Consider the following 17,202-nt stretch of genomic DNA (forward strand, 5'->3'; position numbering starts at 1 on the left):
GCTGTAACATGTCAGAGGAGACCTGGCCCTCCCGGCTGACACTGGTTTCTCCCAAGGGTTTTTTCCTCCATTTATTCATCATTGGAGTTTGTGTTCGTTGCCACTGGGCCGTGTTGGCTTGCTCACCGGGAGGATGCTGACATTAGATTAGGCCAGGGTTCTGTAAATTCCATCAACATTGCTTTATTAGAATGGTCTTACTCTTTCCGTGTGATTTTCTTTTTGTTTTGGTTTCTTCCTATAAGGCTGCTTTGAAATGCAACATTGTAAGAAGCGCTAAAAAAAAATTTGAATCGAATATTATACTAGCCATTCATTTGCACATGTTAAAGCACATTGTGTTTTCTAGAGACTGTATACAAATAGCTATCTATGTTATTTTGGTAGCCCAGTTCAAACTCTCTATATAAATTCTTTATATATCCAGGAAAGTACAAATATATGTGATTTATAGGTGTTGCCATGTTCTATTTATCCATGTTATATTGACCCTAAAGCAGGCTAAGCCCCTGACTGCACGAGGCCACTTCAAGGCTAATTCAAATTGTATATGACTCTTTCTTCTGTGAAACACAAAAGAAGATACTTTGAAAAATGTCCAATGGGTGTCAATTGGGTCAAATGATGTTTGATTTTCAATGTTCTTTGAAACAGCGGCTTTTGTGTTCTGTAGAAGAAAGAAGGTCATGCAGGCTTGGGATGACATGAGAGTAAATAAAAAATAAATGATCTTTGGGTGAATGCAGCATTTTACATGTTAGTTTATGTAAAATGCAGCAATAAAATGGTCAAACTACAAACCCGAGTGCTTACAAAAAAGTACACGTTTTTGAGTAAACTTGTCTAGCTTACTCAGAAAAAGGCGCATTTCTATTTCTGGACGTCCCATTCATTCATCCCAGGAGAGACGGATGCTGTGAAGTTCTTTGAAATACAAGGTCATTCGAAGTCGCTCCGACCAGCCCCTTTTTCTTTTCCTCCAGCAGGTTGTAAAGCCATTAATGCATCAAGGGCTTCGTTCACCATAGACCTCAAAGTGCGAGTCCCTCTCTCTCTTTAGTCTTTGGTTAAGATCAGGGGGCGAGGTCTCCTTGTTCTCAAATGAACCATGTACTGTCTCTGGACGGCGAGATTCGGACATATTTCACTACACTACATTGTCCTTCTCTTGTGGATTAAAACAGCGGCAGGTGCGCATGTTAAGGTAAATCGCGTTCATTGTTGTACAGATCGCCGCGTAACACTCTTCGGTATAGCCTACAGTAGCCTTGAAGTTGCAGCTTTGGTCTAACGCTGGTTTTAACAGGCGCTCAGTTACGAATGCCGGTTGCAACGCGCGACGCGACATGACATCCGCGTAATATAACGCCAAAACACGATTTAGACAACGTCCACGGACTAAACGTTACAATTATGCTTATGCTCTGACATCAAAGCCCAGCTGGAGTCTTCATGTCTCCGTTGGATTTCCCCACACTGAAGCTGCGTAATATTCTTACGAATTTACCGCAATTGAATAAATCGACAGCTACGTTTTGATAGTTCGTGAGTACTTTACGGTTTTTACGTACGTGAGCAATGTAAAAATCTCTTTTCAATTGCCTAATGATCAGTCAAGATGAGTGGCAACTTTTCTTTCTGTTGCTTGAGTAAAGAGTGAGTTGAGTCGAGGTGAATCAGCTGGTTTTACTCATATCTGCTATAAGTGTCCATAAATAGAGCATCGCCGTTAGTCCAATTGTTTGATCCATTTATAGTGGTACATGCGGTTTGACAGAAATATCACCAAGAATTTTTTTGATGTTCATTTTGATGTATTCACGACTAAGCTCAACTGAAGTGACATTTCGAAACTTGTAAGGGCCCACTGTGGTCTCTCTAGGAGGTCTCCGGTTTAGGACTACATGAGAAAGTGGGGAAAGTCTATTGTCTATTTAGAATCTAAACATCCAGAGGGCATTCAGATAAAAAAGAACATACGAGCGTGCATACTCTTGTTTGGACAAGCTTAAGATCCTCTGCGTTTGGGGCGGGGGACAACGGAGTGGCTTTAGGAAATATGTTTGGGTTTGTCGAGGGGGGCTGCCAAGCCCCCATACTACTATTCACATTCTACTGTACTTGTGTTTCTAAAAAGACCTCATGGTGAAAAGAAGCATCTATGTCATTATGTCACTTGCAGACAACTGGATTTTATGCTTAAATTGACCATAACCTTCCAAATGTCAATTATAAACGAACAGTGCTCTATTCAGTATGGGTCAATTGGTGCACAGAGCTCTAGGAAGAAAATGCCCTTTGTGTAAATCCAACTCCTTGTACCTATCTAAAATCTAAACGTTGTAAAGCCGGTTTGAGATCAACCATGATGGGCAGCTCTTCTCTTTCGAGTGCCTCAGACTTTCCGTGGAGCCATGCCTGTGTTGTGTTAAAGTTCACTGATGCAAATCTTGAAGACGAGCGATTAACCTGCTGTCTAGACAACAGGAGTCTGCATAATTTGCTGCAGTCGCTGGCCCTTTCATCTGGCCGGGCCGTTAGGGGGGCTTCATCTACCTCTGTCTCTTTTCTAAAACCCCCCCGCACTCTTCCTCTCCCTGTCTTAACTCAAAAAGGGCCAGTTTTGAAGTCCATGCTTGAGTTTGTTTTTGAGGTATATATTCATGGACATGTACGGGCTGTGTTTTGATTTGTAGCCAGCGTTTTTACTCTCTCGTGTTTTAATTCATCTTTATTCTACTCTCCTATTTTTTCCTCCTTTGCTCTCTTCAGTCGGATCTGTCTTTCTTTACAGTCAGGAAGGTATTTATCATGCTGAGATTCCGTCAAATGACACAACTGTAAATCCTTTTTATGCAGTTATTCTGTTTTTAGAGTTCCAAAAAAAAATATTTCGATGCCAAAATGAATTTTGTACAACATTTTTCAGTGTTCAATGGCAAGTGATGGTTCACCCAAAAATGAAAATTCTGTCATCATTTACTTATCCTCTTGTCATTTCAAACCTGTATGACTTTCTTTATTCTGCCTAACAAAAAAGAAGATGTTCTGAAGAATGTTCTTAACCAAACAAATGGCGGAACCCATTCACTTCTATTGTACTATGAACACAAAACCAATGCAAGTGAATGGATATCGTCGTTGTTCGGTCACCAACATTTTTCAAAATATCTTCTTTTTTGTTCTGCAGAAGAACGAAACTCATACAGGTTTTAAATGACAAGAGGGTGAGTAAATAATGAATTTTCATTTTTGAGTGAACTTTCCCTTTAAGTTTTTTTTCACAAGTCCAACAAGATCTGCAATGACAACATTTCACTCAGAATACTGCATTAAAAGTAATGACAGCATTAACTCGCAAATTCTCACAATAACTGCTGTTGTTTACAGATTTGCCATGTTCTCATATAAGTGTGCAGCAGTAAAGCACTGCGTCTCTGTCTTTGTCAGGACAGCAGTGAAGGGAGGGAGGATATCCAGAGGCAGTCAGATGAAGTAGCTCAATGGTGGGGTGAATGGAGCAGCTGGTCCACCTGTTCCCGTACCTGCGGAGGAGGAGTGCGCTCTCAGGAGCGTCATTGTCTGCAGCAAAGGTAAACCACCCTCATTTATCACACAGCAGACTCTCCTGATACATTGATTGTTGATACAAGTCAACCAGAGAACAAAAGTCTTAGTTAGTAGAAATGACAGGCTTGTTTTACACAATGTGTTGTATGCTGTCAGTTTAACTCTGGCACGTTTTACAGCAAAAATCAAATGCATTTAAAATGCCGTATATAGCTTTTTAGTGTTGCTAATGCAATAAATGCGCTAGCAGCCATTCTTTGTAACTGGTTAATGTTGAATTGCTGTCACAGTTTAGTGCAACAAAGACAAAATAAAGGCAATTTTCTAAACAAGTGTCTATTGTGAAATGCCAGTACCAAGGTTAAGTAAAAAAAAGCTCACATTTGCTTGCTGGACAGTGTCATTCATAGACTTTAAAGGTCCAGCGTATTAAATTTAGCAGCGTCTAGCGGTTAGATTGCGAATTGCAACCAATGGCTCACTACACCCCTCCCCTTCGAAGCACTGCAGGGGCTGACAGGACTAAGATGTTACGTTTTCGCTTCTTTGCTGAAGGAGATAACGTATTTGTGAAACGCGCTCTGTAGAGTAGTTTGTCCGTTAAGGGCTACTGTAGAAACAACATGGTGAATTCCATATAAGGGGACCCGCGGTGTATGTAGATCAAAATAAATTATTCTAAGGTAACAAAAATATAACGCTTCATTATGTTTGTTAGTTATAGTTATGTATATAATATTGTCAATAGATCTATATAGAGCACCTTTACATATATAATATAACATGTCTAAATAAATGTTTCCCTTTCTTACATTAACATTTATGGATTTGGCAGACGCTTTTATCCAAAGCGACTTACATCGCATAATACTATTCATTTGTTTCTGAGTATGTGCAATACCTGGGATTGAACCCATGATTTTGGAGTTGGTAGCACCATGCTCTAACCACTGAGATACAGGAAAGCCTGTTCTTAAAGGGATATTTCAGAGGCAAAACAAAATTTCTCCATGTTTTACTCACCCTCAAGGCATCCTGACTGAATATGACTTTCTTCTTGAAGAATAATGCAGTCGGAGTTATAATACCACGTATAATTTTTCTTCCAAACGGTAGAATGGGAGTAAATGGGGGACAATTTTTTGAAGCTCCAAAAAAATAATCCATCCATCAAAGAACCTTCAGAAAAGCCTTCAGAAGACCTTTGTTAAGACCACGGAGCCGTGTCGACCAGTTCTTTGATCGATGGATGCACTTTTTGGAGCTTCAAAAAATTGTCCCCCATTTTACTGCTTGGAAGAAAAATTATACGTGGTATTATAACTCAGATTGCATTATTCTTCAAGAAGAAAGTCATATTCAGTCAGGATGCCTTGAGGGTGAGTAAAACATGGGGAAATTTTGTTTTGCCACTGAAATATCGCTTAAATCCCTCTTGAAAATATATGGTTTACGTAATTTTGCAAGACCACTACGCTGGTCCAAAAGCACTTCCTGTTTCATTTTTTTTATTTCACAGACATATAAATGAGTCTTAAAATGTTAATTTAACATTTTGACTCTTGGTTGTATTTTCTAAAGTTTGTGCAATTAAAAAAAACAGGAAACAGGAAGTGCTTCTGTACCACTGTTTATGGCTTGCAAAATGGTCTATAATGTCATGTGGAATGAACATCAGTACACGGGCACACATGACAACTTGGCATTCTGCTCAAAACGACAAATACATTTATAAAATGGCTTTTAGAGCCAAGGGTCAGACGTTTTGGGGAGATTCCACTGGAGATAAGGGTCCAAGCTGAGCCAGTCCAGCTGGCTCCAATTAGCACTTCTCAGTATGGAGGAGGCAGTGAAAGGTGTGTGCATGGGGGAGGGTTTAGAGAGAACTAGAAAGATGAAGAGAATCAGGCATGGAGGGCTTTAACACAAGAGTTTTAACATCACCAATGCAGGTAGATCTTTGTGACATTCATTACATGTAGCTGCTGTTGCAGTGATGTTCTGTGTCATACCAGACGACCGCAGATCCTTATAAGAGTCACTTATAATATTGCATAGTGATTCCCAGGGTACAAAGTAACAAAAATAAAACACAGAACAATAGTCTAAAATGAATATTGGACTTTACACAAAACTGTTTTTTAAAAGCATCCACCAAATGCTTAAATATAATTACTACCTGTTTTCAGGCTGACATCCACCCAAAACATCAATAGTTCATTCTGCATCGGATCATCCAAGAAGTATCAGCTGTGTACAAACCAGGTACACCTGATTGATGTCATTATTCTTTCAAATATTTGCATACGATGAATGGATTACTCATAATAATGCGACTACAATATCACATGTATGTTGCTGGGTGGATTATTCCATCCAGTCCAGCTGGCATAGCTGTGCATTCTTACACATGTTGGCTTTAAGCTCTAATATCTGCAGGCTGTTTGACCTGCCGCCTGGCTCACGAGCTGTGTCTTTATTGTTGTCTGGATGTTTGCCTAGCCATGCCCAAACAGCAGAATCAGCTTCAAACAGCACCAGTGCTCTCAATTCAATGCCAAAGCCTTCGGCAGGAAGCACTATGAGTGGGTTCCACTTTATCCGGGTAAAAAAAGTCATTCAGTGTTCTCATTTTCCACCTCTCTCTGCTTGCCTGTGTTTTTTTCTTAACGCTTTAGTGTTCTTAGTTAATTTGCTCTCCTTCCCAGTCTTTATGTTTCTGTCTTTCAGCGTTCTAGACTGAGCGTTACTGAATTTCTTGTCTTGGCCCCTGGCCAACTCTATTATAGCTCACAGATGCCCCTTTAAGATTATTTCCACAGTCCATAGCCCTCAATGTAAAAAGGAGGCCCCTCGATGCCATAAAGACCTTTGTATCTGTAAAGGAACTCTTTAAAGCCTAGATCATAATGATGTTTTGATGATGTCACCTCCTGTTCAGATGATTACATTAGCATATCCAACAAGCCATGTGACCTCCAGTGCACCACAACCACGGGAGAAAGACAACTGCTGGTGCCTGCCCATGACGGAACATTCTGCAGGGACGGCATCTACCAGGGTGTCTGCATTGAGGGCCAGTGTCAGGTATTGTAGAAGAACATTTGTATGTTTGAAAATGTTGAAAAACATACAGTATATTCAAGAAGATATTAGGGACAACAGGTTGTTTGCAACGTAGTATTATATTTATAACAGGCTATATAATGTACAGCTGTGGAGAATATAAGTATATACATTTTCATTTAATAAGCATTTCTAGATGTATTGTGGCCATTCCAGTCCAGTGTTTCTGTTGAATTTAAACAAAATCAAACCTCAGGAGTGACCAGGGCTGGACTGGGACGTTAATTTGGCCCTGGCATTTTTGACCAGCTACGGCCCTCCACCATTTTTGTCCAAGGGGGGGGGGGGATGGTTGCGAGTGGTATGTTGGCTGTCATTGCCTTTCCTGCATACATGTGCGATTCGCAATTGCGTTCGCGTTCCGTGCATACGCACCCGATTCACGCTTCTAATCCGTCCGTCTCTCTGGCCCATGCGTCCGTTTAGGCCCAAAAAGTACATCGGCCCACCGGGAAAATGCCCGGTATGCCCGATGGCCAATCCAGCCCTGGGAGTGACGGTCATCCAACAGCAATGTGAAAGACTGACAGCATGACAAGATGCATGAAAATGGTTGTCAAGTTAAAAATATTTTGTAAGCAATACCACAGTAATATTAATACATTTATTTACGAAAAGTTAAAAGTGAATATGAACTGGTTTACCTTGCATTATTTGAGGTCTTAAAAAACATATTTTCTGTTATTTTGACCTGTTTCTCCAGTTTTCATTTTCTGCAAATGAGTGCAAGTAACAAGGGTGAATAAATGATGACTGACTGTCTTCTGTTGTCTTGGATGCAGGTGGTGGGGTGTGATGGGAAATTGTACTCCAGTAAAACCATAGACAAATGTGGAGTCTGTGGGGGAAACGGAGGTTCTTGTTATCGAGTCTCAGGATCTTACCGGAAAGGGATCACACAGTTAGGTATACCTTATGTTTGTATTAAGGGAAAAGTAAAACATCTTTTCCAGCTGATTATTATTTGGTCAGATTTGTTATTACAAGTAAGTTGAGTTAGTCAAAAAACAGCTGCTACAAATCATTTGAAATATGTTCATTTGTTTTTGTTTTAAGGTTACGTGTTCCTAACCAATATACCATTTGGTGCCACCGATATTCAAATCATAGAGCGACGCAAGACTGAAAATATCTTAGGTAAGAGTTTCATCTACGAGTTTGTTATAATTCTTGTTTGCTATACTGATATTACAGTTATTTTCTTTCCATCTAGCTCTCTCTGATGAAGCTGGTCACTTCTTCTTCAATGGAAACAGTGTGATCGACAATCCACAGAATTTCCATGTCGCTGGCACAGTCTTTAAGTACAGGAGGCCAGCTAACCTCTTCTCTGATGGCTTTGAGTACATCATGGCTCAGGGTCCCACCCAGCATGCCCTGAATGTCATGGTAGGTATATAGGTATGTACTAAAAGCACCATAAACACATTTTTATTTGATCTTGTATGTTATTTTTTTTCACAATACAGTATCAGAAGCACTGTGCTACATAGGTACTGCAGTGTATGGGTGACAACATAAAGTTCCTTGATGAATTGGTAAAGGGACAGTTAACCCATTCTGTCATGATTTACTCACGCTCAAACTGTTCCAAAACTGTATAAATTTCTTTGTTCTGTGGAACACAAAAGATATTTTAAAGAATGTGGGAAACTAAACAGCTCTGGGGCACCATTAACTACCATAGTAGTTTTTCCCTACTATGGAAGTCTATAGTGCCCCAGATCTGTATGGTTACAAGCATTCTTCCAAATATCTTTCTTTGTGTTCAGCAGAACAATGAAATTAATACAGTTTTGGAACAGTTTGAGCGTGAGTAAATCATGACAGAATTTTCATTTTTGGGTGAACTATCCCTTTAAAAGATCTTCCCACAAAAGTTGCTGCTTACAAGACAGTTTGAATGTCTTTGATTTAAATGTTAATGTTACCGTCCAGCTGCCAAGTAACTTCTCTGCCCGCCAAAGCCAATTTGTACTTGCGTTTGGCGCCTGATGAGTGTTCATTTTGGACCATGTTTGCAAGTTGTCTTTTTCAAAAACACTGTTTTCTTTCATTGAAGTATTACAACCTCAATGGAAAGATGCCGCACATCACATACGAGTACACGGTTCCTCGATCTCCAGAGCCAAGAACAGCACCCCCCATGGCCTCAACCCCTGAGCAGCCTCAGATAAGCAACCTCATGTCCATGACTTCCAAAGACACCTCACTGGCGGAAAAGAAAGCTAACACCTCCTCTACAGAGCTGTCCTTCACTCATAATGAAATAGAAGGTCGTGAGGAGTACGGAAAGAAGGGAAATCAGAGCGCTTCGTTGGCTCCTCAAGAAAACGTGGAGTTGCGTGTGGGCCCCGAGGAGCTGTTGTGGGAACTCCAGGCCTCTGTAAACCTCAGCGGTCTGGTATTATTTAGACCTGCCAGTGAGGTCCTCCAGAATGAGCTCGATGATGAAATGCACCATCTTGAGACACAAGGCAGTTTTGGTAAGTAGTCTTATTTGTTTGGATGTCATGTCAGAGAAGTTTTGGTGGGGACCCATGTTAAATTGACCCTAATGTTTTTTTCTAAAATAAGTAGCACCATTGGTAACTGTGTAATTGGTAACACAAGTGTCTCTGTTAGTAAATGGGCAATTCCAGCATTATGGATGGGACATCACATAGACACATAACAGACAGCAGAAAAATATTAGTCTATGAACAAGCTTTCTATTGGAATGATAGAATGTGACAAAAAGGATAATATAAGATAAATAATCTTGGCCAAAACATCACGGGCCAATTGATTCATTGATATGAATGTGCTTTACTGTTGTTCAGGTTCTGATTCCAACTTGATTGATGGCGATTCGTCTAGTTCCAGTGACTCCAATCACACAACTACATCAGTTCTAAAGAGTCTTCTTTATGATGGGATGGCTTGGCCCCCCGGCTCCAGACAGCCCTGTAAAGATGATTTAGCACTTTCAGACTGTTCCATACTCAGGCTGAACTCCAGCTCCTCTCTGGATAACAGCCTGACACTGGAGATCTACCCCGGCAGTCTGGACATGCACACTTCGGATGGAGAGCCTGTGTTTGGGTCTCATTCTGAACCCAAGACTAATGATTCAACAAACCGGTCCCACCTTCTTCAGCTCCACCAGGTGGAGCCAGTGCAAGCCCCCCACAGCGAGAGGTCAGAGGGAGGGCATAACACGAAATTGAGCCTTTAGCGATGAATGTTCTGACATATATATTGACACAGTAGAGACTGGGCTCTTATGAAAAGAGATGTGAACCAATTTTTCAAAATCTCATCCATTATATATAAGAAGTATAACAAGATTTTCACCTTTTACTTACTCAGGGTACGAGTTAACATAAAATTATGAAAAATAGTTCTGAAAAATGTGTCTTAATGATAGATAAGCGGGTTAGTTTATAGAAACGGAATTGTGCTCTTCCCTATGTAGATGGACTCTTTTTCTCACCCTCGTTCTCTTTTATCCTGTTCTAACAGCAATGAGTTTGAGGTGGAATCTTTGGATCATGACGTCAGCATGGCTGACAAATACAGATGGAAGGTATCTGCGTATGCACCCTGCAGCTCCACATGTACCACAGGTGCAACTACCAACACTATATATACGAAATAGCAGAACTACACGTTACACATATGCAAGCAAGCAGCGAGCTTGACGATAATTCTCTGTGTCTGCAGGTATAAGCACATCTTACGCCTTATGTGTGAAATATGATGGGTCAGAGGTGGACGAGAGCTACTGTGACTCTTTGACCAGGCCGGAGCCCACACATGAGTTCTGCACAGGGAAAGAGTGTCCACCCAGGTCTGGTACTGCCACTTTTACTGTCATTGGGTTTGCTGTAGGCAAAGCACTATTAGTCACTATCTGTCTGTTGCACCACAGGGAGTCATTTTGCTTCGGTCATCAGTTTGTAAAAACAAAGAAAAATGTCTGAACATTAGTACAGTCCAGTAGATATAAAATATTGAAAGTCCAAATGATTTGCTGTGTTACGCAGCAACATGCAATAGCCAATATATTTAACCATGTAAGATTGTTATGCAAAAATATACCTTTCAATTTCTGTACTGTGAATTCTGAGGCAGGTGGGAAACTAGCCGCTGGAGTGAGTGTTCTAGGACGTGTGGGGAGGGCTTTCAGTTCCGGACGGTGCGCTGTTGGAAGATGCTGGCGCTGGGATTTGACAGCTCTGTGTATGATGAGCTCTGTCAGGCTGCAGAGCTACAGAAGCCCATGACACGGAAAGCCTGCAAGAGCAAAAGCTGTGGCCCTCAGTGGGAGATCTCAGACTGGTCTGAGGTCAGCTTATAAAGCTTTTACTCTTGCTAGCTTATTTGTATTCAAAATATAATTGATGTGAAATGAATGAACGCGTAGTTTAACATTGGGGTGTATGTGTTGTTTTGATAGTGTTCAGCCAGGTGCGGTGGTCGGGGGGTGAGGAGTCGTGAGGTGCGCTGCTCGATGGAAGCCAGGCTCTGTAACAACTCTACCAGACCAGTGAGCCAGAGAGAGTGCGAGGGGCCGCCGTGTGACCGCCGGTGGACCGTCTCTGACTGGGGACCGGTGGGTTTTAGAAGTTAAATGATTATTCTAAGTAAATATCATGTGTTTTCGTTTTAACGTAACTCATTTCGCGCACTTTGTGAGTCTGAAATAAACCATTCGCATTGGTGAGTATTTATTTATTTTCTGTATATTCACCGTTTTCACTTCCTTTATCTCAGTTTAGTTTAGCACTGTGCCACATGTTATTGGTAACCCTTACAAAAAAGGTTACTCAAGTGTGCTATAAGCATGCTTTATAAGAAAGTATACTTCCTTATACTAAATTAGAAGGTATACTTTCAGTCTATTTTATGTACTTCTCATAAATATATTTAAAATAACACTGACAGAAAAGTCTGTAGTGTATAGAGTACTTGAAGTAATGGAGTATTCTGTTTATTAAAAAGTAAAAATATAATACATAATACAATTGTATATAAAGAACTAATTTTAGAAACTAGTATACTTCATACTTCGGTATGTTCGTAAACTGAAAAACTAATTGAGATGGTAAACTGTACTTCACGTACTTCAAGTTAAAAGTATGGTCAAGTATAGAATACAGTTATAGTATAGTTGCAGTACAAACAAAAAAATATATAGTTGAAGTTTACTACTATTATACTTAAAGTACACTTTTATGAACTAAAAAGTGGGCCAATTTAGTCCAAGGTAGTACTGACTGAAGTATACTTTCACCATACTAGTGCATTTATATTGGTATACATTTACATTTACGCATTTGGGAGACACTTTTATCCAAAGCGACTTACATTGCATTATACTATACATTTGTATCTGAGTATGTGCAATCCCCTTGGATCGAACCCATGACATTGACGTCGCTAGCGCCATGCTCTAACCACTGAGCTACAGGAAAGCTATACTTATTACATAACATACAGTATATTTAAAAATATACTTGAACTTCACTTAAGTATACTTAAAAAAATAAACTTGAATTAAACTCCTATTTTCTTTACATTGTCCATTAATAATGCTATTGTTTCTCTCTCGTTCTCCCTCTCTAAGTGCTCAGGGCTGTGTGGGGAGGGCAGGATGAGGCGCTATGTGGTGTGTAAGAACAGCAATGGGAAGGTGATCTCTGATGGTCAGTGTGATCCAGAGCTCAAGCCACTGGCCGTGCATCCGTGTGGCGACAAAAACTGCCCCGCCCACTGGGTGGAGCAAGAGTGGGAACAGGTGAGCCGCCCCTCTTTAATGCACTGAAGAAGCATTTATGAAAGGTTCATTTAATGACTCACAGTCCACCTGCTATGTGTTTCAAGACCCTATTTTATTGTGTTTAACAGTGTAATGCCACATGTGGGCGTGGGGTGAAGAGGCAGCAGGTGGTGTGTGCCGGGCTGGAGGCTGGTGTGTTTAAAGAGTTTCCAGAGCGGATGTGTGACAGATCCCTCAGACCTGCGGACAGTGCAACCTGTTTTGAGAGACCGTGCTCCAAGTGGTTCACCACGTCCTGGTCGCAGGTTAGGAGTACATATGACCAGTTCACTCGTTTGGGTCATAAAAGTATTTTGTGCTTCAAAATTGAAGAGTTTTTTTTTATTTTTATTTTTTTAATTTTTTTTTTTTTTTGGATAAAAGCGTCTACCCAAATTTCACTTGAATCTCCTAAACATCTCACTCAGGATATATTGTACAATCTGACAAGCAGCAATTGCAAAAGACAATTGTACATAAGATTGTTTGAATATAGTTTTTGTTGGTTTTATGGGTCTGAATGTTGCTCTGTGTCTGTGTCCTGCAGTGCAGTAAAACGTGTGGGATTGGCGTACGAGTGCGAGAGGTGAAGTGTTATCAAGGAGATGAGTTGGGCCATAGCTGTGACTCCACACTGAGACCTGAAGCCAGACAGAGCTGTGAGGTGCAGCCCTGCACTACTGAAGCACCAGGTACACAACCGCAAAACACAGTCATACAGAGCAGTATTAACAGATGCATACATTTAAAAAAATGCTGTTTTAAACCCATAGTTGGGTCAAATATGGACAAACCCCAACTGTTGCATTGTAAATTAAAGGGATAGTTCACCCAAAAATAAAATTTTGTCATTTACTCACCCTCAAGTTGTTCCAAATCTGTGTGAAGTTCTTTGTTCTGATGAACACAGAGAAAGATATTTGGAAAAACGCTTGTAACCAGACCGTTCTTGGACCCCATTGACTACCATAGTAGGAAAAATGACAATGGTAGTCAAAAGTGTCCCAGAACTGTTTGCTTTCCTACATTCTTCAAAATATCTTCTTTTGTGTTCAACAGAACGAAGACATTTATTAAGTATTTTTTCCTACTATGGCAGTCAATGGTGGCCAAGAACTGTTTGGTTACAAGCATTCTTCCAAATATGTGTTCATCAGAACAAAGAAATTCATACAGATTTGGAACAACTTGAGGGTGAGCAAATGTTATTAAAATTAATTTAAATTTTTGGGTGAACTTGAACATGCTGGGCTGGGGTATTAGTCCAAAATGATGGGTTGTTTCATTTTCAGGCTTAATTGACCCCAATGCTTAGGTTTGTCCGTATTTTACCCAACCAGCATTTTTAAAGTGTACAGTAGAACCATACTGAGGTTCGGCTTGAGACTACCCAAAGCTTCTATACACATTAAGCATCTTTACTGCGATTTTAAAGAAGAAATTGTGTGTAATGCATAACAAGGTCTGTAAAATATGTATTTTAGGTATAGTAGAGACGTTTTTGAGTTTTGGTATTGTCAGGCTAGTTTTGTCACGCAGGTCTGGCAACCCTGTATACGTTATACATTTGTATACAAATTGTGAGTGAATATGAAGAAAATCTGCATGCTGGCATGGCATGGCTGTTATTTGTTCATGCCAGGTTTAAGTAGTTTGCTCTGTACGTTTTAATGAAACACAGCAACAAGTGCGCGTTGAAACGAAGAACTCAATTAAAAGCACATGCGATCTTGGCACAACACAAGCTCATTCCTGTGAAATTTGGACCAGATTAATGCTTTGTTGTTTTTGACTTTGCATGGCAAGCGCATCATGTGTGTTGTTCATTTGGCAGCTAATTGTGACATTTTTGATTTAATGAAAGGAACATGGTAGAGAGTTGCAGTTATTTATGTTCAAAAGCATGTACAATACTTTCAATGCTTTGATCCACATTTATACTAAGAGCTTTTTGTGCAGTATCAAACTGAATAAAAAAACAGGATTTGGCACCAAAATGTTTTTATTACTTTGGAAATGAACACATACATATCTAATTTATAGTTGCCATAGCTTAATAAACTGGGATCTTTTTAGAAGGAAAAAACATATTGCACCGTAATTAATGATGTATGTAGTTTTCATATGTTTTATGTCTGTTTAAAGCATCAGTTTTTCCTTGTTGTCTTCCAGCTGAGGATGCATGTCAGGATAAAGCGACGGCTAACTGCGCCCTTGTCCTGCGGGTGAAGTTGTGCACTCACTGGTACTACAGGAAGGCCTGCTGTCTGTCCTGCCAAAACAAGAGCCAGTAAATCTTTCACATACTGTTGGACGCACTGAACCCAGAACTGTACCCCAGCGGTACCCCCGCTAGAGTTTACGCTGCCTGGTGCTAAATGAGCCCTCCAAACCCACAGCTGTCAATCTCTTCTACATAAAGAAAGGTGCTATAATAAAAGATGTGGGCCCCTGCTGTAGGGACCCGCTAAAGGCAGCTCCTGTAACTGGACTGGGTCTATACGGTCAGAGTGATACTGCATACACAACTTTACAGACTCTTCTTCTGTGGAAGTCTCTGTTCTGCTCCTACACACATACACTTATAAATAAATACACACAATCCTTTGATATACAATATGTACAAAGTTGTTTTGTTTTGTTTGTATTTGTGTACACTTTTTGTCTAGACAAAATAAAACCTTTTTGTTTTCAGATTGGGCTTTGTGGTGTTGATCTGTGAATAATAGTCTAAAAACATTTTTTACTGTCCTTTATTTTTGAGTGGTGTTGTTTAGAAATGTTCACTTAAAAAAAGAAGATAAAAAATAGTTCGACTTGGCATTGTTTACCGTTAATGTGATGTCCCTCACACAATGACGCTGTATCGGGGAGGGGGCGTGGCCAGCTCGAAATGCATTTTCAAGTCCACATTGAATTTTGCAACACCCAACGCGCTGTGTGTAAATGAAAATCTCCCAAATGTTCAACCTGTTAATGTTAATGCATTTAGGGAAAATAACATTTGAATTTTCATTTTGCTACAGTTTTGCTTGACTATCTTAAACATATAATCAATCCGGGGAATGCATTTTCATTTTAATTTTGCAACTTAAAGAGAGTTAAAAATATCCATTTAAATAAAACATTAAAACTAGTGTAGGAACTGACAAATGTAATTGATATCATTGAATTTTCATTTTGCACTTAATGTTGCACATACAGTATGTTATTTAAAATGTATATTCAAATACACAATTGCATTGTCATTTTACATACTGCATTGCCATTTTGTGTATTGCATTTCAAATTGAAAATAGCTACCAATATGCTTCCATATCTTATGGCCTGCTTTTAATTCTTTATTTTGTCCAATAATCCATTTCAAAAACATTTTTTTATATAAAATGTAGTTTTCTAGAAATAAGTTGGCACAATTATATCTTTGTCCACACAAGTCATTTCAAACGTTAAAACATACACCTTCAGATTAAAAGATTTTTAAGAGCATGAGAAACATTTTTGTCAAGTGATCCCAAAATTTTCATCAGTGTGAACTAACTGGTGACTGAATAAAGATAAATGCACCAATCACAAACTAAAGACATTTACAAAGAAAAGCTTAACACTACAGACACAATATACTGTAAGGGTTGGGAAACACTTCACCTGGAATGGGCGAGCACAAAAGACTTTCTTCACCCACCTGAAACGTATTCAGCCTATTAATGGGGAATACATGCCACTTCCTTGTACAAGCTTTTTATTAGACCGACGTTTCAGCAACAAGCCTTTGTCAAGGTGACATTTTTACATACAGAGAAAGACTAGGGTTACAGAGGGTTTTCCCTTGTACATGGATACTTATCTTCCTTGACCGGCTTCTTTATGCTTCATTACACTTTTAAGAATAAATGCCACTTAACAGCATTCAAACAAGCTCACTCTTCTGTTGCTGCTTCTGGAGGTGCAAACATCTCACAACAGTAAGTCGCATGTTTTCATTCATAAATGTCGCCGCTGTCCTTCCAAAACCTTGGATGTCTGAATTTGCTGCTTTTCAGGAAATGGAAAAAACACTACTTTTTAAATACTGTGTTGTCAAAGTTGACAAGCACTTTTAAATACTTTTTATCGGTTAGATATTTGCAAAACCAAGTGACAAACATAAAGGGTGACTATAGTGATTCATGACAAAAAATAAAAATCACAAAATATGTAGATACGAGGTTTGGGAAGGACAGCATTATGCAGCTAGGCTATATTTAATTGAGAATCTAATAGCTGAGGAACACAGTGAAAGTAATGCAGGAAAATATATAAGTGAAGCAAATGGAAGTCAATGAGTTCTTAACCTCTGTTTTTAGATTTATTGTTTGACACAATCAATCAAATAAAAAAAACAGCATTTTCTTAAGATGTTGTTGTTGTTTTTAGATGCATGTTTGCATTCTGCTTATGTGCGTGTGGTGTATGAGAGGGGTCACGGCTTACCCTGATGGAAGAGTGGAGGAGTCCTGTCAGAGCATGTTTCCCAATCATACAGCCATTCAGCCCCAGACCAGCATCTCTCCATACAGTGTCTCTGTAAACAGCACCGCATTCAGACCAGGACAAAGCATCATAGGTGAGATGCACTTTCCAGCTCCCGCTACTTTATTTGTGTTTCAATAAACCTAAAGTGTTATGTTTTTTCCTTTTCTTATTTGTGCAATTCCATCAAT

General features: G+C 39.6%; 1 protein-coding gene across 2 annotated transcripts; it reads left to right on the top strand.

Moving 5' to 3' along the window:
• The first annotated feature begins 1,005 nt into the window (after positions 1 to 1,005).
• si:ch211-267e7.3 (ADAMTS-like protein 2) lies at positions 1,006 to 15,173 on the top strand. Of its 2 annotated transcripts, none has more exons than XM_057334287.1 (18): positions 1,006 to 1,204; positions 3,451 to 3,593; positions 5,760 to 5,835; positions 6,073 to 6,175; positions 6,512 to 6,657; positions 7,479 to 7,602; positions 7,753 to 7,833; positions 7,910 to 8,085; positions 8,759 to 9,182; positions 9,519 to 9,876; positions 10,201 to 10,304; positions 10,402 to 10,528; positions 10,813 to 11,026; positions 11,138 to 11,293; positions 12,308 to 12,478; positions 12,589 to 12,765; positions 13,047 to 13,191; positions 14,672 to 15,173. In XM_057334287.1, the coding sequence occupies exons 1-18, from the start codon at positions 1,109 to 1,111 to the stop codon at positions 14,791 to 14,793; spliced, it is 2,943 nt and encodes a 980-aa protein (XP_057190270.1). In that variant the 5' UTR covers positions 1,006 to 1,108; the 3' UTR covers positions 14,794 to 15,173. The 2 variants fall into 2 exon arrangements, with proteins under 2 accessions (XP_057190270.1, XP_057190271.1); XM_057334288.1 differs by having other exon boundaries at positions 1,091 to 1,204; positions 3,456 to 3,593.
• The last annotated feature ends 2,029 nt before the right edge of the window (positions 15,174 to 17,202 follow it).

Source organism: Triplophysa rosa, linkage group LG5, assembly GCF_024868665.1.
Source record: "Triplophysa rosa linkage group LG5, Trosa_1v2, whole genome shotgun sequence".
Lineage (NCBI taxonomy): Eukaryota > Metazoa > Chordata > Actinopteri > Cypriniformes > Nemacheilidae > Triplophysa > Triplophysa rosa.